The sequence below is a fragment of the Labrus bergylta genome, chromosome 6 (genome assembly GCF_963930695.1).
Source record: "Labrus bergylta chromosome 6, fLabBer1.1, whole genome shotgun sequence".
NCBI lineage: Eukaryota > Metazoa > Chordata > Actinopteri > Labriformes > Labridae > Labrus > Labrus bergylta.
The window spans coordinates 4,990,721-5,013,492 of NC_089200.1; the positions used below are offsets into that span (position 1 = coordinate 4,990,721).

Consider the following 22,772-nt stretch of genomic DNA (forward strand, 5'->3'; position numbering starts at 1 on the left):
CTCTCTCATCAATTGCCTCTTGTTGTGCTGTACTAGAAGCCTCCAGGCAACAACTGTGGAGGTAGTTTGATGTAACTAAGTCTTATTCCCCTCTGTATGACAAAGGGAAACTTCCAAACTCTTAAGAGGAAAACATTTGAAACTCACTTTCAAGAACTCAAATGTATTCTCTCCACTCCAGTAGATATGTGACAAACTGAAAATGTGTTTGTTAAAAAAAAAAAAAAAAACGATTTTTATGCCTTAGTTTAAAAAAATTGAATAAAAGTAATTCTTGCATTGTTTTATTTCATGATGTCAATTTTAGTGGAAATGTATGTAACTTATTATGAATATTTAAAATTATTATTAAATCTATTATGCCAATTTGCATGTCCTAAGAAGTAAAAATGAACATTTAAAAACCTGCTTCGATGTTTAATAATCCATGCTAAAAGAGGGTAGATATTGGGTTTTTTCATAGGACTATAAATAAAATGGTTTAGCTCAGTTGGTAAGGCAGGCATCCCATGTAGAGGTAGTGGGGGTTAAAGTCCTCGTCACATTGGTCACAGGTTAAAAACAAAATCTTTAAAATAACAGTTTCTTTCTTAGAAGAGATTAAAAGTGGGCAATTAAAGAAAGCAACAATAAATCCCTCAAACATAAAACACAGATACATCGCTTCTGTCTCCAGTCCAATCTAATACAATAACACAGTTTAGACAGTAAAGAATAATTACTTTGTCCAGAGGATAGATGTAAATATCCAAGCATGAATATCCAATAAAACAGTTTTCTGTCCATGTCCATGCTGATGGTGTTATTCCTCACTTACCCAGGTGTAGACGAGTATTCAGTCTGTTATTGCAGGTTGAACTTAGCATGTGAATAACTCCTCCTTCACACATGGAGGGAGGGTTTGACTGACTTTCATTTAACAGAAAATTGCAGTAACATTATACCATGCATCACTGGACATTTCAGGAAAATTTGCTCACTGCTGATGTACAATTGTAGTCAGTCATTACTGTTAAGGTTGTAAAATGAGCACAAAAAAATGAACCTTTTCTCAAAGGATGACGATTCACATTCTGAGATACAACGCTGATTTTTACTTTGATGATTGTTTGACTTTCTAATTGCATATGGTGTTGCTTTCATTTTACTAGACACTTTCTCACCAACAGATATATATATATATATATACACACATCCTGACGGATGTGTTTATGACAGGAGAAACGAGCAGGAAATCAAGTATATCCTATTTTATTTTAGAGCATAAAAGCAAAAGTTATTAATAACGATTCTTGTAATTCAGCTCTGCATGCTATATTCTTTATGAACAAGTTTCCATTGTTTTATTGAAATGTTTGCTGGTAAAATGCATTGGAAGAGAGGAGTGAGCAACACACAATGTTTATGCTATGCCAGTTGATCCTCCAATTTCAAAGCATGGGAATTATTGACACCTCTAAGAAACTCCATTGAAAGCTCAGATTACATTTAGAGCTGCCCATTGTTGTGTGCAAATAATTTGACACTTTAGACAAAGTGCATCTTTATTGCCCCTGGGAATATTGTGAGGGTATTAAAGCGAGTGTAATTAAGACCTATTCATATAAAGGTCATATTTCAAAGTCATTCTAGGCAGGAATTACCAGAGTTCAAATAATCTCATTGTCTCATGTGTGAATTAAAGTGTAATACAAAATGAAGGTGTTGGTCAGAGCCAATTTATATCTTAATAAGGGCTGACATTGTTCTCTTCCTCTTTTATTTTATTTTATTTATTTGTTTTTTTGACAGGGACAGTGTACAGCCAACTAGCTGTACCAGAGTTAGCTATAAGATAATTTACATCTGTAGTCCCTGGGCAGGAGACAGAGACAACGTCTCTGTGAAGAAACAAAATGCATCATAGCCCCAGCTTGTTATATAATTACTTTTGCAGCAATTAAATCAATGTTCAAAAAAGTTCAGAAAAAAAAAAATGGATTTGAAATGTATGGGGCTCCCTCGAAAACATTAGATTAATAATAAGATAATCTAGTAATGAGTAGTAACACCTATATTCAAATTTGAAATAAAGTCTTCCTATCGTTACTTATGTTGGCAGGAATTTAAACTAGTAGTCAGTCAGGGCCAGTTCATTTTATTTTTAGGGCTGACATTTTTGCCACTACCCCTTTTATAATGTAAAGTCCCAGCTGGTAAATAACGACATTTGTATCTACTTTTTAATATCGGCAAAAGCTCACAATAAAGGGAGTGGAAGTAGGCTATATGAGACTCACTCTGAAAGGCTTGTGTAAATAAATTAACTCGTTAATCTAGTAATTATTAAGTTACACCCTGACACACCTAAAGCCAAAATGCTTCCTGGTGTTGCTTTAACGTCTATGCATAGCTAATTTGGATTACACATTTACAAACCACCGAATAAATTGTTTCCTTCTCCATCATGTCCTTCTTTTTAAATTAACTAATGGTTTTGTGTGTCCAAGATACTTTATTACTTTTACTTAAGGAAGACAAATGTACAAAGAAGTCAGGTATTTAGAACAGTAGCACGTTTAAATCAAATGCATGAGGGATTAAAATAATATAATAGCATATAAAGTGCGTACAGGAAAGTCTAAATTAATAAGAGAATAAAAATAATATCTCTATATCTATATATTTATGTAGTTTATAGGTTCTTGCTTTAAGTTACACACATATTTTTATCCCTGCACGGGTTATGTTCATTTCTTGTTTAAGTCTATTTTTAATTACACAGGTTTAAGTTTGATTCATCTAGGGGGATTCTTTAAATCTTTTTTCAGGTTAATATATATGTATGGGAGGGGGGCGTCGGTTTTGTGGTTAATTTTCTATCTATCTATCTATTGTATACAACTATAGTTCCGAGGTAGAATTTGTTTCCGTCGACTCTTTCAATGTAACACAATCTGCGCATGCGCTCTCGTTTATGAGTATGGCTATGCACTGGGAACTGAGTGATGGACCTTTTGGTGTAACTTGGTCCAAAAACAAAGACAGCAGTGCGTTAGTGTAACAGAAAATATGGGAACTTTTGCAAAAGCTAAACTAGCGTATTATCGTGTTGTTATTTATTTATTTTCATAACGAATATAGTGACTTCTAAAATACCTCCCGCCAGAGGGTTAGCATAGCATAGCATAGCATAGCATAGCATAGCTGCGTTTGTTTTTACAGCTGAAGAGAATCAGAAAATAAAAACAGGATGTGAAGCGAGACCTGGAAGACAAGAGAGAGAATAAACATGGACAAAGACTTGCTGCGGCAGTGTCTGACATATCACGGACAGTCACTGTTAGACAAACTGAAGTGTGAACAAATAGAAAACCCGGACTTTCAAACTGTCGTGTCTGATCTGTGCAAGGCCACGTGTGACAGGTATGTAAACACGTGACCTCTGACCCTGCTGTCCTGTTTGTGTGTAGACTGATGACAAAGTCTGATCAAACATCACATCATCAAACATCACGTCATCAAACATCACGTCATCAAACATCACGTCATCAAACATCACATCATCAAACATCACGTCATCAAACATCACCTGTCTGCATTGCATGATTTAATATTTCCATCATTGCACTTTATTTATCTCATTTTTACCTTTACAGTTATTTTGTATATGGGATAGGATTATACTTTATTTATATATATATATATTGCAATATGAACAATGTAGTGTAATATAATGAAATGTTATATAATATTGACTAATATAATTAAATATATAGAATGTACAGTATATGTATATATATATTGATGCTTAATAATAATAATAATAATGAAGCAGGTCGTGTGGGTAGTGTTTATATTAGTTCTGTTCCATTATGCACCTTTATAACTTATGATTTAGTATTTAGCCTACTTGCACATATCTCTGTATATATATATTTATTTCTTGTTTACTGCACATAGTTCTGTTTACATCTGTTAGTCCGATCACTGTCCACTTATATCTACTCTTTTATATTTTGTATTTTGAAGTTAAGCTTTAAGTTGTATTTAAATTAACACTTTATATTTTAGGTTTAAAATGTTTCGTCTACTTGCACTGTTGTTAATTTACTGCTCTGTGTGCCTTTAAATTGCCTCCCTGGGGACAAATAAAGTTTTTTGAATCGAATTGAATTTCCCCTTGGTATGCGTTGCAAAAAAAACGTGACATGATTGTTTTTTTTTCTAACTGGCTGATTTGTCTGTGTGTGCAGCGTTAGTCAAGTTCAGGACAACCCCCTTGTGGAGCAATTCATCGCCAGGAAGGCTGACATCCTGTTCTGTCCATCATGGAAGACCGCCACGGGGCAGGAAGAGGAGCAAGTAGAGGAGGAGGACGCTGCAGGTGATACTCCACAAAATACTTTGACAGTGTTGATCTCTGGGAAAGTCCAATTCTGCTTTCTGTTTTTTGACTTTCTGTTATTTTGTTTAATCAAGCGAAGCCCAGCCATCATACTCCGCATGCAGCACTTTGTATACATAGGAGGCATAGAATGAGTAATATGTTTAAAGAGCAGCAGAACCATTCATTTACACTCATTAAAGGTGTTAGAAACATGACTGAAACGTTTTTAAATTGTATGGTTAACAGTTCTGTCAGACAGATGGAAAACTTAGTTCAATATTTTTTTTGAAACACTTAAAGGGGTCATATTCTGCTTTTTCTGGTTTTATATGCTCTTTAGTGTGTTTTCCAAGTGTCCTGTGCATGTTTAGACACATCTATTTGCAGAAATTGAAAGTCCACGGAAACGCAGCTTCTCCTACGTCCTCCTGTTAGCTGTAGCATTAGCTGCATGTAACGCTCGGTTCTAGCCCCCCTCGATAAAAATCTGTCAGTGTGACGTCATTGTCAGTGTGATGTCACTGATCTAAGCCCATTGGCTCGTTGTGGCGAGCCCTGCAGCTCATGTTGAAATTTCCGAGACGCGTGCTGATCAACTGACCAATAACGACAGAGCGGATCGGCAGACCAATCAGAGCAGACTTGGCCCACGTGGGGTCTAACAGTGTGGGCTCAACAGAGTGCAGCTGACGGACTCAAAGCGTAGAGGGAGCAAGGAGGAGCAGTTCATGAAAACAGACACTTTTTTTAGACTTTAGCTGTTGTGAACGTACAAAACTCTTAAAGAAAAGAAAATAATGACAACAGCTGTGATGTCTGCTTTTCTATACTGCCATCTACAATTATTGATAACAGAGCAAGTTTAAGGTGACAGAAAGGAGATCTTTTAATTTCCTCATACACCCCAGTTGTGACAAAGCAAGTTTATATCATTGAATTTTTAAAATCTCAGGTTTCCTTGGCAACACTAAAATGCTGAACTGACAGTCCTGGGAGACATTTGTCATTTTTATGAAAAGAAAAATGGCAGGCAAAGTGTACATGTAGACCAAAACAAAGAGAAAATGTGTGATTTTTAATGCAAGGATGATTAAAAAGCACTTTTTTTGTAACATCTACATGATTCAAGTTTCTACCTGTCCTTCCCCAGAGCCCTATGCTGTGATGCCACCGGTGGAGTTATTCATGGAGGCGTCTTTTGAGGAGAGGCGAGTCATGCTGTACAGGGATTTGGAAAAAGGAGATATTGTGGTGGGCAGGATCAACAACATTAGAGAATACGGCTTCTTTCTGACATTGCTCTGCACGGCAGGAGGGCTGAAGAGAGACATCGAAGACTTGGAGTTGTCGGTAGGTCAACAAGTTCAATCAGTTAAATGTGCAAACATGATGCAATAAACTTTATAAACCAGTTAGTCCACCATTATATGTACAGCATACTTGAAATAGTTAGTTGTCCAGTTTTACACAACGTGCCAACTCAGTGGTTCTGAGATGTCCTGCATGTCTGACAGTGGGAATAAACAAAATGAGTCTTGGTGCAATGCACATCTTATATTATCCAATGTATATGCTTATATACTGTAAGATGCATTCTGTGGACAACATTTATTTCCTCCTCTTATACCCTGTACTTACATTGTTTGATAAAGGTTGAAGTGTTCCCACAGAAATGTAGTCAAACCTTTAGTTTTCCCCTCTTCCTCTTTCCTGCCTTCAGGCTCTCTGTCACATCAGAGAAATTCCCTCCACTGGAAGCCATGATGATCCTTTGTCCTACTACCAGATTGGGGACTTCATCAGAGGTTAGTGTCTTGTTGTGACTTTACATGACCCTATTTTTAGCACAGACTTTCCACACCTGGATTTAGCCTTTTTTTTTTTTTTTTTTTTAAGAAATAGTGTGCAATGGTGCGTTCCAGTTGATCTCGTAAGTGGGAAATTCCCAGTTCCCAGTTCGAAGTGTCAACTGGAACGCCCCCTGAAGTCGTAATTACGACTCGGAAACTCGGTGAGAACAAAGTAGCCCCGAGGTCAGATCCAATATGGCTGCTACGTGCATCGAAAGGGATGTTTAAGATGTAACTGCTGAGTTTATTGGCAGCTTAGTCGTCTTTTTGTGTAATTAAATCAATCAGACTGACGGTATTGTGCAAGTTCTCTCTGTGGAGGTGTTTTCATATTATTTTCTGTCAGAAACTATCACGTAGTGTGTTGTTATCGTCTGATATTAGCCAACAAAACAAAGGTACTCCTGGAAGCGTCCATGTTGCTTTTCCGAGTTGGAACTGGAACGCAGTTTACTCGGGTGTGACGTCATTCCCATTTCCGACTTCCGAGGTAAATGTACGGTGGCCGGTAGGGGTCAAACGCTCAGCAACTGATGAAACGACATACATTTGGAAAAATGCGCTGCATATATAGAAACACTGCACATTCAAAAGCAAATGCAAACTACCACAACAAATGCAAAGGCTGAAACGCGCTGCAAATAGGCAAAACAACTGCATAAGCATCAAACGCGCTGCAAGTACAGACATTTTTTTTAAGTCAAAACACACACAATCAGAAAACAACAGCAAACACAGAAACGCTGTGAGTTCAGCCTTAAACGGAACTGTTCATTTACGGGAGAGAGAGAGTCATATCTGACAGAAAAGATATTAAAAACCTCTCCCTAATTTGGATTTTGTCATTCTGTAGCTGCAGTGAAAGATATCGATCGTTACCAGGAGAAAGTCACAGTCTCCCTCCACCAGGCGTCTCTTTCTTCCAAAATGGAGCACGTCAAACTGGGTGTCATTCCCCGGGAGGAGCTGCCCACACACTACAGGTAGCTACACAGCCTGACAACACACAACATAATATACACAACATAACACTGAACTCAAGGAGGCTTTAACAAGACATCATTATTGAAACTAACTATGCTCAAAATCATTATACAATGCATGAGATGGTTAAAAGTGAGTGAACTTACTTATGGAGAAAAACATGTAGCTGTTTTTAAGGTTTTTATATTTAACAAATAGTTAAATATGTATGTCACAAATATGTTTTCTTTTAGTATATAATTCTAGCCCGAGACTCTGACTCCTCTCCTCTTTAGTCGAAGTGTTCGTGCAGCAGCTGACTCCAGTGAGACATATGAGTGTATACTGCACAGTTGCCATGGTTACCACAACCCGTCGGTAGTGGACTACCTGCTTGAGAAGGTGGGAATCAGCGACGACCATCCACCGTCAATGATGAGAGGTCTACAAAGGTAAGACACATCTACACTGACTGACTCTTTTACCGCCACATACGTCATTATTTTGTGTGTGCACGCACATGTATGTGTGAGGTTTTTGTTTGGTTGTTTTTGTCCTTTTCTGTAACTACCAGTACTGCTTTTGTTCCATGTACAGAAGTGTGATCAGCTGTTGCTGTTTTTAAATGTGCTTTATGAATACATTTGATTGATTCATATTTTGTAGGAGGATTGTGTCATGTAAAAATGTCATTTTGGCTTTTGACGGGCATTTTCAGCAGCAGGGCGTTTGCAGCAACAGGCGTTTGCAGCAGCAGGGCGTTTGCAGCAACAGGCGTTTGCAGCAGTAGGCGGCCACCCAGTGAAAAAGCGCAGCACCCAGCACCTTTTTTCTGAGCGCTCTGCCTTTTCTGTGCGGGTCACTACAAGCACTTTTAGTTGAAAATCTTTCAACTTTATAGAAAGGTGTTTTTGATATCACCAGCACTCTTTCCATAATGTATTATGTTCCCCGTATGTTTGCCTCCTACGGATCGTGTCTCAAACCCACATCCACTTCTGCTCCATGTCTGCTGGGTTAAAAATGATCTCAAATATAAAACACGAAGTCAAAAGCAACGACTTTAGTGAGCAGTGAGAGTGTTTGTGGATGAGTGAAATATGTTTTGTCACAACGTGTTGTGTTGCATGAAACAAACAACGATTTGCAGCCGAGAATAGCCTAACAGAACAGAACAAGCTCAGACCAGTAAGGCTCAGTAATAGCACCGACCTGTTACTCACGTTTATCCTCAATTAAATAAAGGATCCACCTTGACTGGTAAATGTTACGGCTATGTTCCATACAGGGATTAACCATCTGTTGTGTAAAACAGGTCCATTGTCTAAGTCAGTGGTTCTCAACTGGTGGAGCCTCAGGACCCACCAACGACTCCTTCATGAAAAATCGCAACCCAAATTTCTGATATTTTTATATTATGTATATATTTTGATTTAATGAAAAATGTTGCAGTTTGGACCTCAAGATGGTACGAAGCGTGACAGAACAAAGAACATAACAAAACAAACTTGGTTATAAAGTGCTTCTTTTTGACACAATTGTTATTCCTTGCACACCTTTCCCGACCCACTTATTGTTCCCGACACCACCAGTTTGAGATCCACTGGTCCAAGTCATGTCACCTATTTACAGCTGTGCCCTTTTTTTTTCTCCACAGTAAACTATTCCAAGAGGAGGATTTTGCCTCTGTTATCCGGAAGAAGCAGTCTGCATCTTGGGCCTTGAAGTGGTAATTCCAAACATTTAATTTTGTGTTTGGGGAAATACCCGGATGGACGAGTTCCTCCTGAGACTCATTACACCATAAAGCGAACAACTCACTCTTTGGTGCAGTGTCTTCTTCTGACATTAACATCATGTTCCCTGTGTGTCTCTGTTCTCTCAGTGTCCGTGCAGGTGTGGACCACTTCAAACATGGTCGTCATGTGGAAGCCATGAATGAGTACAACAAAGCCCTGGATATCGACACCAATAACGTCGAAGCACTGGTTGCACGCGGGGCTCTGTGAGTCTACCTCCTTCAAGTGTTACAGTCCAGTCTTGATGTCATGATGTGTAGCTTTATTGTCACAACACTCTGAATAGTGAAGAGGAAACCTCAAGAGGAATTTAACAACATACCAGTTCCTGCAATTATGTTGTGGTCTGTAAAACATCAAGAAGCTGTCTTAGGCGTGCTGCCTGCTCAGCTTCATACCACAAACACATAGCGTTTATTATTCCTTTGAAGCAATGGTGTGATGACATCACTGCCGGGAAAGTCTCCCTGTTACGTGACACATCTTAAAAAAATGCAGTATTGTTTTGTTAAAATGTGTATACATTAAAACTAAGGCTGCATTTAACAACTATTTCATTACGGGTTCATTTTCTTATGAATGCTTTCGATCAAAGCTCCCTTTAACCCTCTTTGGTTGTTTTTAGGTATGCTAACAAAGGCAGCATCATGAAGGCGATTACTGACTTTGAATTGGCCCTGGTGAACTGTCCAGATCACCGCAACGCCAAGAAGTACCTCTGCCAGACACTGGTGGAGAGAGGAAAACAGTAAGAACTAGTTATTATGCTTTGATGATAGTACAGAGGTGTTGTTGCTTTGGTTAGTCTGTATGTTGATGTTTTAGGACACTTACAGGAATATAATTTCTAACTGAAAGAACGGGAAATAAATATAGTACAGAAAAGAAATAAAGTGAGTTTTTGTCTAATCAAAAACATCTCATGTCAAAGTCCAGGTGTAATGAAAACCCAAAGGAGAGATTTTCACTTTTTTGAGTTTTGAATTGATCTATATATTCTTCATTTATTGTGTATGTTGTAGGTTTGAACAAAAAAAGTTAAAAATAAGACTTCACCGACAATTTGAAAATTAAACTGTTTCATCTTCAGTCACTTGTTTTTGTTGGTTCTTAGTTATAAAAGGGACTAGGAAACAATAATACAAAACAATTAATATGTATTGAAAAAATCACATGAGAATAGAAAGCAACAGTTGGTTCATTTCCTTCTTTTGCAGACATGTTGACAGCTGGAATTGAAAACCATTCATAAAAACAAAAAGTCAGTTATGAGTCTAGAAGAATAAGGAGTTCTTAATGGAAAACGTATAAAGGAAGCTTGGCTTGTAAATCTTCTATCAAGACTTATACCAAGCCTTGGCAGGATAGGACATGCTAAGTAGAAATATGTGGATCTCTTTAAGTCATCTTTAAGTCATCTTCTTTTGAAGTAAAGTGTCGAAGTGTTTTAATACTTCCTCGGCTGCTTCTGAAAACACTTTTAAAACGTGATTCAGCACCCTTTCAAACCTATTAAAAATTAAGTAGTTTACACTTAAATTCACACGACCGATTTCAAGAAAGGTTTCGATGAATGTTGAGTTGACGTCACATAAAGTGCTATAAAGCAACAGAACACTGAGGCCCAATAAAGCAGATGTTTTGTTCTCATAACAAAGATATGGGAGTGCTCACAAGAAGCGTAATGATTAAATTGCTTTAGAGTAATAATTGTAATTAATCTGTTAATAATAATGTTGTTGTTGTTGTTGACTCATTTCTTCTGTCTGTTCAGACTCGAAGAACAAGAGAAACTAGTAACAGCAGAAGGATTGTACAGGAGGGCACTGTCTCTCGATGACCTGAATCCTGAGGCGAAGGAGGCGCTTCACAAGATCACTGACACGATACAGGTGAGTGGGTCAAAACACACATACACACACATTCACACAAAGGAATTTAACAGGCAAGCAAAGAGGCGCAGGAAATTGTGCATGCAAGCATTGTGTGTATTTTAGATTTAACAATGAAAACACATTTTGATTTTAAATGTGCTTATTACTAATGCCGTTTGAATAAAGTGTAGAGACGCTGACAGCACATGTTGCATATTTAGACTCCTTAAATGTGTCAAATGCTGGTTTGTAAAAATATTAGAATATGTTATACAAGAAACCTTTGGCATAAATAGAAACTGACCCAGCTCTGTATGCTCTACATGCTTGTGTGTGTGCGTGCGTTTAGAGACTTTGAGCTCCATTTATATTGCCAGTTCATGCAGCGATATTTATGCCCCTGTAGCGTCTCGCCTTCAATATAAATGTCACAGGCATGATGGCGAGACCAAGTCATCCTAACGCTGTGCCAGCAGCAGAGTTAGTAACAGAGGTGACACAGAGCAAGGCAAGGCAAGTTTATTTATGTCGCACATTTCAACAACAAGGCAATTCAAAGTGCTTCACACAAGACTTCAAAAGCATCATGACAGAGGAAAGAAAAGAAACATCAAAATAGAACTTTTAAAAATCACTGAAATTATTAAATCTGAAAATATGTTTGAATAAAAATAATTTAGATGAAATTAATTAAAATAAATAAAGTAAAAATATAAAAAGAGTTCAAAGTTACAGTGCAGAGTTAAAATTTAAAATCTCATTAAAGCTGTTTAATTAAAGGCAGCTGCAACCTCGATTTAAAAGAGCTGAGAGTTTCAGCAGACCTGCAGGGTTGAGAAACTTGTGGTTTTCTATCTTGAAGTTTAATATCCTGGTATTGTGACAACCCTAGTCAACATGTTCTGCTTCTCGTGCTTCCACAACACAGGGGGCTTAAAGACGTCTTCTGATAACAAACATCAGGAACTAATGCTCGACTCCTCCCTGAGGTGTCTGCTGTTGATTTTAGTGATGGTTCATTCTTAAAGATAAAGATAAACTTTATTGATCCCCCATTGGGGAAATTTGGGGGAAACAGCTCAAGAAACAGGAATATAATTATCAAAAATAACAAGAAGTTAAAAATCAAACATATGTACATCAGTTAAATAAAGGGAGAAAAAATACAATAATAGAATAATACTAGGTATGGATTAGGTAGGATTTTTATGACACTATGGTTTGTAATACTGATGAAGTGTTTTTGGTGTTTGTGTGTGTCCGTGACCCCGGGACTCCGCCTTTGATCCTCCAATTTTGCCATGGCCTTGTCATCTGCCTTGTGGGGCGTGAAAAAATAAAAACTGGACGATGATGACGACCCCCTTCACTGGACACCGCTGTGCACCGTGTCCCTGGTTCCACACACGGTAACGTTGCAACTATTCTCTGTCTCAATGGGGAATAAACGCTGTTTTGATTTCTCTGCATCTCTCCTGCCTGTGCCTCTGTCCATCCGTCTTGCTTCTTTGCCGACTATTACACTGTTGGATCCAACCACTTCCTCTGTGGTAAACAACTCTGTACATATCTTAATTCTTCTGTGTTTATGTGGGGGTCTTTTCTTTTTGTTTTTTAAAAACCTTTAACCTACCAATCCCTCTCCACACGCTTTACGTCACTGTGACTGACTGAATGAATCAATTCGGGGCGGGGGGGGTCTCTGTTGCACGTCTTTGGTTTTTGCCGTGCCATATGCTTGAATATGTCCTCATGGGTGTTTGCCTGCCGTTGTCATGACTTGCTTTGCCTCAATCGGGTGACTGTAAAGAAATCAATTCGCCTCCGAGAAGAAGCGCTCGCTAAAGAGCAGGAGAAAGCTACAAGCAGCCAGACCAGCGCTGAGAAATTGCGTAAGATCTTAAAAGAGGAGAAGAGGTGAGTTGGCTCAGATCTTTTAAAGGTGTGAAGGTAAATATACTGCATATTAAGGAATGTGACACTTAAATGCATCAGCTTTGTCAGCTTATGCATCAGTGAATGTATTTTTTTTTTTTGCAGGATGAAAAAAAAACGAAAGAGATCAGCATCTTCTTCTTCATCGTCCTCCAATTCCTCGCAGGACTCTTCTTCTCCTTCTTCCACCTCCTCAAATCGCAGGAGGTCCAAAAAGAAGAAGAAAAAGAGGAGGAGGTCCGAGCGAGGAAGTAAGCGCCACAGCAGGATCTCCTCGAGGGAGAGCAGGCGGAGTGAGGAGGGTAAGAGCGAGAGAGGCAGAAAGGAGAAAGAGGAGGATGAGGTGGAGTGGTATCCCGCTCCTCCCAACACCTCTGCCACCTTTCTGAACCAGAGAGGGGGCCCGGGGTCCGGAGAGGAGGAGGAGGTAGAGGAGAAGGACGCTGAGGACAGGAGGATCTCTCAACTTTATTCTCTGTCGGGCGCTTCAGACGACGAAGAGTCCGACTCCTCGCACAAAGAAAGGAAGAGAAGGGACAGAGAGGAGAGCAAGGCGGGGAAAAAGAAAAACAGTGAGGAGAGGGGGAGAGGGAGCAGTGAAAGGAGGAATAAAAGCAAGGACAGAGGAAAGGAGGACAACAGGAGAGACAGTGACTCAAAGAGGAGGAGCAGCTTAGATGGGGACAGAAAGAGGAAAGTGTCCTGCTCGTCAGCTGACTCCGAGTACTTGCGGAGATCTGGTTCCAAATCAGAATATTTAGCAAACTCTGCGTCCAAACACCCCGAGAGCAGGGGGAGACACGACTCTCCCAGGAGAAACTCCTTTGATGGTGGTAGGTATGAGAATAGAGGGAGGGGGGGGATTCAAGAGGCAGAAGAGACAAGAGGAGAGAAGGACAGTTTTAAGGGGAAACCAGAGGAAGAGAGCAGCAGGTCAGAAGAAAGAGGCTCCGGAAATCATAAAAACAAAAAGAGCGATTTTCCAGTAAGGCCCAAAAAAGAGCTCCCCACTAACCTGTTAGATATTTTCAGTAAGATCGCCCAATTTGAGAAGGAGAAAGGTGGAAGGCCGAAATGATCAACCGAAAGAAACCAAAGGAATCCCGCCTGAGACTGTGAAAGCCTTTTGAAAACCGATCCTCTGGACACTGCTGAAGCAGACGCCAAATGTGTTGTTAGTTGAACGTCGCTCTTGTTGTAGTCCACCTGAAGTGTTCGATGAAATGCCTGAGTCTTTAATTTTTTTAGATTTTTTTAAATTCTTTATGTTAGATATAAGGCCTGTGAGAACAGCGGGATAACAGCTAGTGAAAATGTTCATCTGAAGTGATTGGAAGCTATAATCTGAATTAAGCAATACGTCCCATAATTAAAGATAAAGTACCGTTCTTGTAACTCCTAATGATGTACATCGACATTTTTCCCCCGGTTATATCTTGTTTGAGATAACTTTCATACATTTGACAGATAAGTGGGGTTTTCAAATTTAAAGGGTAATTTCTTATTACATTGCATCATTTGGCCGCTCTAGCGTATCTTCATTTACCTGCAGGCTCCACGTCTGTTGTTTAGTGTTTACCTTAATTCGTACTTCTTACTGATGGAGAGGATACTGCCTTATGTTTACTGCCTTGTGCCATTCTGTGCATTCTTTCTGTGGCTTGTGAAACTCTTTTCCCAAACAATCTGACTGTTAGGTACTATTGTACCTTTTTCAAGTTTTACACAATACACACATTATCAAGTTTCTCCTGTCGTGAATACAAATCAGTCGAATGAATAAAGCATTTTGAAATGTCAAACTACGTGTCATTTAAGTCTTTGGGATTTAAAGGACCCATGTTGTGCATAATATACTTGACCATGTTTTTGACCAAGGTTTTTTGGGCTTTTTCTGCCTTTAATGGAGAGATAGGACAGTGGATAGAGTCTGAAATCAGGGAGAGAGATAGAGGGGAATGACATGCGAGAAAGGAGCCACCGGTGGGATTCGATTCTGAGCCGCCCGGTTGGAGGACTACAGCTTCCGTACTGGACTAACATGCGGCCCTAGCCTGTCGACAAACCCTCCTATTATGAGAAAAGTCCAACCCCTCCGACTTTTTCCTTCTCAACTTTTCATGAAAATGTGTGCTCAAACAGGCCGTTTGGAGATTTCCCCTTTATGACATCACAAAGGGCACAGCTGGGTTTTTTTTCCTCCCTCTGAGTCTGCCTTCTCACCCTAAACAATCAGGCATGGCGTGAAATCCGTATACAAAGCCTTCGCACCCAGCTTATATCACAATGCAAATACACTAATAACCACAAACAACTGCTCTCTTAAATTATAACAGAATTTATTTAAACAAAGCAACATCAATCCAAAATCAATTAACTTAATTAAACAAATAACTATTATAAACTAATCCAAGCAACAAACAAGATGGTGGAGAGAGACAATGCACCATGTGGACAACAAAGGAAGCCGTTTGGCTGCCTTTTGAAATAGTTTGAGCTCTCTGAGCTGAGTTCAGTAACTGTTACTTAAACACCAGAAAGCCAGTGGCCGGACTTTGATTCATCGGTCTGGTCTTTCTGTTTGTGAAAGCCGTTGACTGAAGGTAAACTAGCATAGCATTACATACATAGACGAACACAGCAGTTCATAACAATAAAACAAATGCAGCATCTTACAACAGATAATAAACAGAATGTGACGTCAACAATGATGCATAATTATCAGTGGTTATAAAAGAAACATAACTATTTCTGAAACTATTTCTGCCCAGACCAAAGCTCTTACTTGGGGTAACTCCTGGTGATCGTTGCAAAGTTGGTCAGATCGTCACTCTGTTGAATATTAAATCAACAGATTCAGGCAGGTTTCCTTCGTGGCAGATGTAGGAGGAGGGAAGCGGGATTCAGATCTTCGACCAGAGCGCTGCTCTATAGGGTCTTCTGGTTGCAAGACCCGAGTTCTTTATGTGTCCTTGTGGATTCAGGGATCAGTGGGCTTCCTTCAGCGCTCCTGTCCAGTTGCGTTCAATGACGTCTTACGAAAAATCAAAGGAAAGAAGCTCTTCTTTTTGCTCGAACCTGATAGCATCTGATTGCGCCCAAAACTCCTAAAAATATGCCGTGGAAGTAGTCAGCTGAATCATCTGATGCTTGAATTCAGCATGTGAAGAGCTACCTATACTGAGCAACCTCAGCTCTGGAGTTTAACCTATGTAAGCCAAGAGGAGGAAAGGGTTTGTCTCGAATGCTGGAGTCCATCATATGGAGAGGGTACCCTCTGGTGTCGGCAGACCGCACTTGAAGAGAAGGAAGCAATGTCTGGTGATTGCTTTTAAAGACTGGAGCTGTCTGTGGGTTTACCTCAGGCCTCCTCCAATGAGGATAGAGAATTCAGACACCCCCCCACTTTTCACACCTATTTGTTGGTTTCTGTTGGGGGGTTGCTGGGCTAAGACCCCTTTGTTCAGTTCCCTCCAAAATACTCTAGTCAGGCTTGAGAACTGTGATACAGGCCTGAGTCGCTTGTCCCATGCACATGGCTGAGGCCCAACACTCATTATCACCATTCGTTTGATTCAAATAGAAACACTATTTTACTTCCATTGCTGTCCATATCAGCCATATGTTTCCTAACTCCAAACAGGCATTTAATAACTTATAGTAATACAAATCTATTTTGGTGAGATGACGAGGCTTCGGTGACATTTTTCTTGATAATTATCTTCTAAAAACAGGACAAAATGAGATGTGTTATGGTGCTGTCTTCAGCTTTCTGAAGAGATACTGACACGACTGTGGAAATATCCCGATAAAGCCTGAAACAGACATTAAGAGACCCCATCCACAAAGCACAGAAATGAACGTTAAATAGAAAAAAGAACTTCAGCATTGGCTGTACAGGTGAAACGAGGCAAAAGCTTCAACTCTCCTCAAAGTGTTGTGAAGAATGTGCATATTTAAGGAACAGTTGGTGATGAATTGCAACAGTGCTGGAAACCACCAGACCAACTTGGTGGTTCAAGTATTCAGCTGGGGGGGCTGTTTCAAGAGACTTACACATGGATCACTTACACACCTGTCAAGAGAAATACCTCTGCATTTTTTTTTTGCAGAGGCGTGCTACCCCTCCTGGCTCAGTAATTTGTGTGGAAGAGGATTCATTTTCCAGCAGGATATTGATCCTGAGCATGCATGGAAACTGCTATGTAGCAGGTCTGTTTGAAGTCCAGGGAAGAGCAAAGCATTGCTGCCCCCCCCCCCCCCCCCCCCCATCTCCAAACTGAAACTTTATTGAAATAAGGGGGAAATTCAACATTGCTGGAGATATGAATCTTGGATTTTTGCCTCTACCTCATTCATTACCTCAGTTCATGCTCCCCAGGGGATAAATTCTATAGAGTTTGGAGATACCCTTACCTTTTCCCCTAGTTAAGTATAGAAACAACTGCTTGACTGATTTGCAGCTATTCTTGAACAGAAGTTGACAGTTCTTAAAGGATGAATCATTTTCTATACTTTGTGTATATAAATGTTTTATGTTGAAGCTATGCTGATGATACACTGGCAATAAGAATATTTCTAAATGTTCTTTAGTAATTATCCTCATACTTTGACTACTTACAAGCTGCAACATTCATTTTTAAACCAGTCATAGAGAGACTCAAAAATCCAATAAAAAAGCAGCAACATTTAGACTTTCCTCTTGCCCGGTTAAAGTTCCAGGAATGTGAGACGCTGGTAGCCTAGTGGTTAGCAAACTGTAGTCCTCCAAGGAGGCGGCTCAGGTTCAAATCCAATCTTTACCGCATGTCATCCCCTCAATCCCCCTCCCTGATTTCTAAATCAACCCAGTCCTGTCTCTAAATAAAGGCATACAAAGCCCAAAGATAAACCTTTAAAAAAAGATCCAACAATGCTGCTTCAAGTATACAGAGGACAAGTCGACATTTCTGTTGATTTTCTGTCTAATGTATTTGGTTGTTTGATGATGTTTATATGTGGGAGCATTTCACTGATATTAGCCTAATCACTTTTTATTTCTATCATCATGTGACTTAGGCAAATTAAACCTAAAGTAGCATTATGACTTATTTGTGCTTTAAGCTACTTGGTTTTTTACATATTTCATTAAATAACTGGACACACACACACACACCAGTGGCTGTGTGACCAGCCGTGCATCGTCTTTGCTAAAGTAGCTTACTTCAGGCTTAGCTGCCATCCTCTCTCTCTCTCTCCATCATTACCGGCTCCATCATCAGTGATGCACCAGAGAGGCTATATGTCCCAGTCTATCTTGTTAGGGCAGATTAAGCACTAATATACAGGCAATAAAAAGAAGCCTGAACACACACACACACACACACACACTCACTCACTCCTGGTCCTTCCTCTCTCACATGTGTGCCATCTTAATCTTAATAAATTCTGACTACAGGAGACCCTGCAGTCAGGGTGCTGGTCCCACTGAGTGTTCACTCTGTGGGTCATCATCAGTCCCACAAAGAAGCAGTGGACGAGTTTTTGGTCCTGAGCAAGACGCATCGCTGAGCACGGGGATTATTCGGGTGCTTCTATGCTCTCTAAAAATGACAAGTGTATGGAATGCAGTCTGCATATTTGCTCTATTTCAATTATACTTGTCAAATTTTGGGGTTCAAAAATCCAACATACACGAGAATGTGTGGGTGAATAGAAAATAATCACATTTTAAAGTCAACAATAAAAAAATGTTTAGACATAAATTCAGAGGATTTATGTGCAGGCTGTATTCATTGTCCAACAAAAAGCCTTGAATGAAAGTACATATTATAGTGGAGACATTTTATATTATACTTTTATAACACCAGATATTCAAGACAAAAAAAGTTCTCAATTTATATTTAGCTTCGTTTCCCACAACTTCCATGTTACTAATGTAAAGGTAAAACTTGGTTATCTCTCTCACTTGTGCAATCTTTAGGATGAAATCATTTATCTCTATACCTAAATTATTGTAGTTTTCTCAGCAAGGAAACTGGTCAGACTACAAAACGCCTTTGCTTAATGAAATGTTGAAATATACTGTGGGCACATTCATGCAGAGAGATTTTCAGTTTATTAATCTGTTGTTACTTAACAACATCAGCGTCATGTTATTCTATTGAAGCTCTAATTTGTGAATGATCGTTAATAATAGTAATTAGTTTTGTCTGGGCCCACTGAAAGAAACCACCTCACCTGCTCTGCAAAGATCTGACTCATGACTGAACTCATTGGGACGTTTCTTAATTTGACATAAAAGAACAAACTAAATCTTCATCACTCCTCAGATCATCTGCAGTTCTGCAGCTGTCCACTGGGGGGCAGTGTTACACTGTCTGTGGGTACCAGCTGTGGATTTTAGTGAAGGAAACAGAACCTAGAGTCTTCTCCACATCAGTACTGATGGAGCTGTATATACATATATATTTTAGTTTCAGGAAGACATTGCATTAGACATAAACTCAAGTTTAGATCAAATATGTGATTGTGAAACAAACGAGTGAACAACAACACAGACCAAAGACATAATATAACATTGTTAAACAGTAAAATACCCTTATAACCCTTAAGATATAACATAAAATATCAGTCTGTATGAGGAGAGGTAACATGTAAGCCATTGTACTCTTAAGAAGAACAATAAAAATAATATAGCTTTAATTAAAATGTAAATGTAATTCACAATGCACCTTACAGAAACCAAAGCAAGAACATGGAAATCTATGTAGTAAAAAAAACAAAAGTAACCCATAATAGAGACCAGTGGTCGATAACATAGATGGTAAGTATACGTAGAGCCCATATTATTAAGAGCACAATGACAGGTAAACAGGCTTCAACAGTTGATTATTTCTTGATTCATAAGTTATTTATTTAGTCAGATGATGTCTGTATTGTAAAACAAAAATAAGCAAGAGGTGTCCAAAACACACTAAACTATTAAAAACAAGAATATAAAATCATGATGTTTGAGAAGCAGAACTTAAAGATATTTGACATATTTGCTTGAACAATAACTCAGCAGGACATTTGAAACACATGTTTAGTTTTTGGAGAATTTGAAAAGTTTTTAATGTTCTCTAATGGTGCAGGTTCGTAAAACAGAATATATTAAATGTGAATTTAGTGGTCGGTCGGTTACTACCTGTATTAAATCTATGAACTTTTGAGCATTTCTTTTAGTTATCCAACCAATGAGGTAAGAGGACAGTAAAGCAAGGCATCAGGTAACAGGAGGAAAAAGCTGAATTTGATGAACATAAATGCAGTTGTTATAAAATATAGACGTAAGAGGAGTATTAATCCTCTATATTGACAATTTGCAGGAAACCATTTACTTAAAATTAATTCAATTTGCTGGTTTTAAATTACTTTGTTCCATTTTTGCCATCAGTCTGTAGGTTTATTTTTCAGTTTGTATGTTTTTCAGTACTTTTTGACAGGGACCGTGTAGAGCTTATTAGCTGTACCAGAGTTAGCAATGAGCTAATTTACATCTGTAGTCCCTGGGCAGGAGACGGATATAACTTTTCTTTTATTATTGTGCATTGAGTATTATGTGAATTGCCAGAAAATAAATGTTTTATAGTCCGAGGTCTTCAGTGTAATCAGTGATAGAAAAAGGGTCCCTGAATAACAAAATGGTAGTGTCGTGTGTAAAAAGTGAGGCTGTGGCCCTTCAAAATAAAATCAAAGTCTTGCTTTTCTGGGAGGCAACACCAACTCTGTTTAATTTTTTGCCTAAAGAATGATGAGTCAGTTTTCTAAACCTATCATTCATCCTTAAGATAACACATTCAGGGAAATACGTTCATATAAACATAATGTAAACTTCAGACACCTCACCACTGTCCTTTTCTGCACACCTGGCGGACTTGATTTCTCTGGGAGGTTAAGTCCTGACCCTGCACTGTGGCATTAAGCTGAGAGAAGAAAAAGAAAGGAGGAAAAAAAAAGGGATGACATAGAGGGAGTGAGAAAAAGGTGCGACTGCTGGAGGGAAAAGAAGACCTTGAGTACTTGAAGGTTTGGGTCTCTCTGCTCGTCCAGTGGGGGGGTCAGAGGAAGCAGCAGCTGTCCTGCTTGACCAACTTTGATGAAGCTGCAGATTTTCCCCTTCATGAATCATCCACCTCCATTCTCCTCCTCTTCCTCAGCTCGCACCGAGACTCCTTTTCACAAAGAGAGGGGGGATTCCTCCTCTTAGGCCTCTTTCTTCTGCGCCGAGGCAATCAGACTGTTGAACACGCAGAAGGAGATGAGACATTTTAAATTAGTGTGAGGACAGGAGAGAGAGAGAGAGAGAGAGAGAGAGAGAGAGGGGAAAAATGACATTTTTCATTTTCTACAATAAAGGGTACTACATTGAATTCGCCGAGCATGACAATACGGAGGAGTAAGTAATGGAATAGGAGCGGACGCGGTGTCTGTGTGTTAGTGGATAATGAGGAATTTAAAGATGTACGCTCCTCTGCTGCCATTCAATCACGCTCTCTCACCTCATGTCGCTGTCACCGGCCCCTCGTGTCAGTGCTGTCACAATGCTACATCAAACTTCTTCTATGCGCAGACACGACTTTAAATGATTTCTGCAGTCACCTAGAAGTGCTTTAGGGGGATTTTTGGGCATCAGCTAATCCAAGTACGACCCTTCAACTAAGTAAAAGTCATTAAAAAAATTGACAAAGAATTTAAAACTTGTATTTATTTAAAGTCTTTATATGTGATTTTTCACACTTAAATGTAATATAAATCAAGTATATCCTCTGAAAATAACTCTGTGAGTCATGACTGTCTACAATGGGTGTAACACCCGAGTCCCACTGTCTGTGATGTTTTCAGACTTTTCAGAGTCCTATCTTCAGTTTGTTTACATCGCCCGGACGGCCGGCTGACTGCTCCCCTCGTGTATAAAAGTTGTTTAATTGAGGGACTAGAGAAAAGAAGAATAACATACTGTACTCACTGCTTAACTGTGTTTCTAGATCACGCTCATTTCAGGTAAATTTACATGCAGTGTGAAGATACGAGCATAACAAAGATCGCATATAAAGCCTTTAAAGTATTCCTCATGTTGATTAATAGAATACAATATCATCGGTATAAGACATTGTAAAAGCACAATTTGTGGGGCACTGGTGGAGCTCAGTTGGTTGAGCAAGCGCCCCATGTCCCGAGGCTGTGAGTCATGTCTGTGCTGGTAGTAGATTCAACTCGTTACCCTGTATGAATCAAGAGAAGATTTTTATTTGATATACTTAAATTTGGGTTTATTTAGAGACGGGTAGTAGATACATGCACAAACAGGAACATATGGACATGCAGAGAGATGAATGGGGGGGGCTGCTCACAGCTGAGTTGTTGGGGGTTCGGTTGCTTTGCTCAAGGGCACCGTAGCTGTACTTAAGTAGTGACCTGGTCAGAGGAGCTGCTTGTCAATAGGCAAGGCAGGGCAACTGCTTTGGGCCCCCAGCCAGTAGGGGCCCTTCGAATGGCTGACAAACTTTAAACCACAGCATTGCCTCAAAATTTGCAAGTTTTGCAATGGCGGTAGGGGGGCCCCATCTTAGAGCACTTGCTCTCTGCTCAGCGTTGCATGCATTATTGCTGTGAAAACCAAAAAATGTGTCAATAAAGGAAAATGAAGAGGAATTATCTGTCTGGGAGTGAAAGAGAAAGAAAGAGGAAAATCATAATTAACGCTGGTTGGATGGGCCCCCAATGAGTTTTTGCCACAGACCCTAGACCCTAGAATCACCACCGGACCTGGCACCTCTCCAGCAAACATACCTGTAGGTTGGGACTGGGACTGAAACCCTCAATCCTCTAGTTCCCAGCCCAAAAAAAGTTCATCAAGTTTGTAGAAAAGCAATGTACTTGGTCAAGGTATCAAGATCCTTACTGGAGTGTAAAAATGTAAAACACTCACCCATTGGCCAACATTCACTCCTTCAGTGGA

The 22,772-nt window shown here is 39.4% G+C and overlaps 1 protein-coding gene across 2 annotated transcripts; it reads left to right on the forward strand.

Annotated features, from left to right (window-relative positions):
* Positions 1–2,936: 2,936 nt before the first annotated feature.
* On the forward strand, positions 2,937–14,592 carry LOC110000049 (tetratricopeptide repeat protein 14). 2 transcript variants are annotated; one of them, XM_065955604.1, is made up of 13 exons: positions 2,937–3,405; positions 4,236–4,366; positions 5,520–5,719; positions 6,090–6,174; positions 7,073–7,202; positions 7,479–7,634; positions 8,840–8,911; positions 9,068–9,187; positions 9,607–9,729; positions 10,756–10,873; positions 12,666–12,772; positions 12,896–13,092; positions 13,185–13,381. In XM_065955604.1, the coding sequence occupies exons 1-13, from the start codon at positions 3,272–3,274 to the stop codon at positions 13,235–13,237; spliced, it is 1,626 nt and encodes a 541-aa protein (XP_065811676.1). In that variant the 5' UTR covers positions 2,937–3,271; the 3' UTR covers positions 13,238–13,381. The 2 variants fall into 2 exon arrangements, with proteins under 2 accessions (XP_065811676.1, XP_020510878.1); XM_020655222.3 differs by having other exon boundaries at positions 2,948–3,405; positions 12,896–14,592.
* Positions 14,593–22,772: the final 8,180 nt, after the last annotated feature.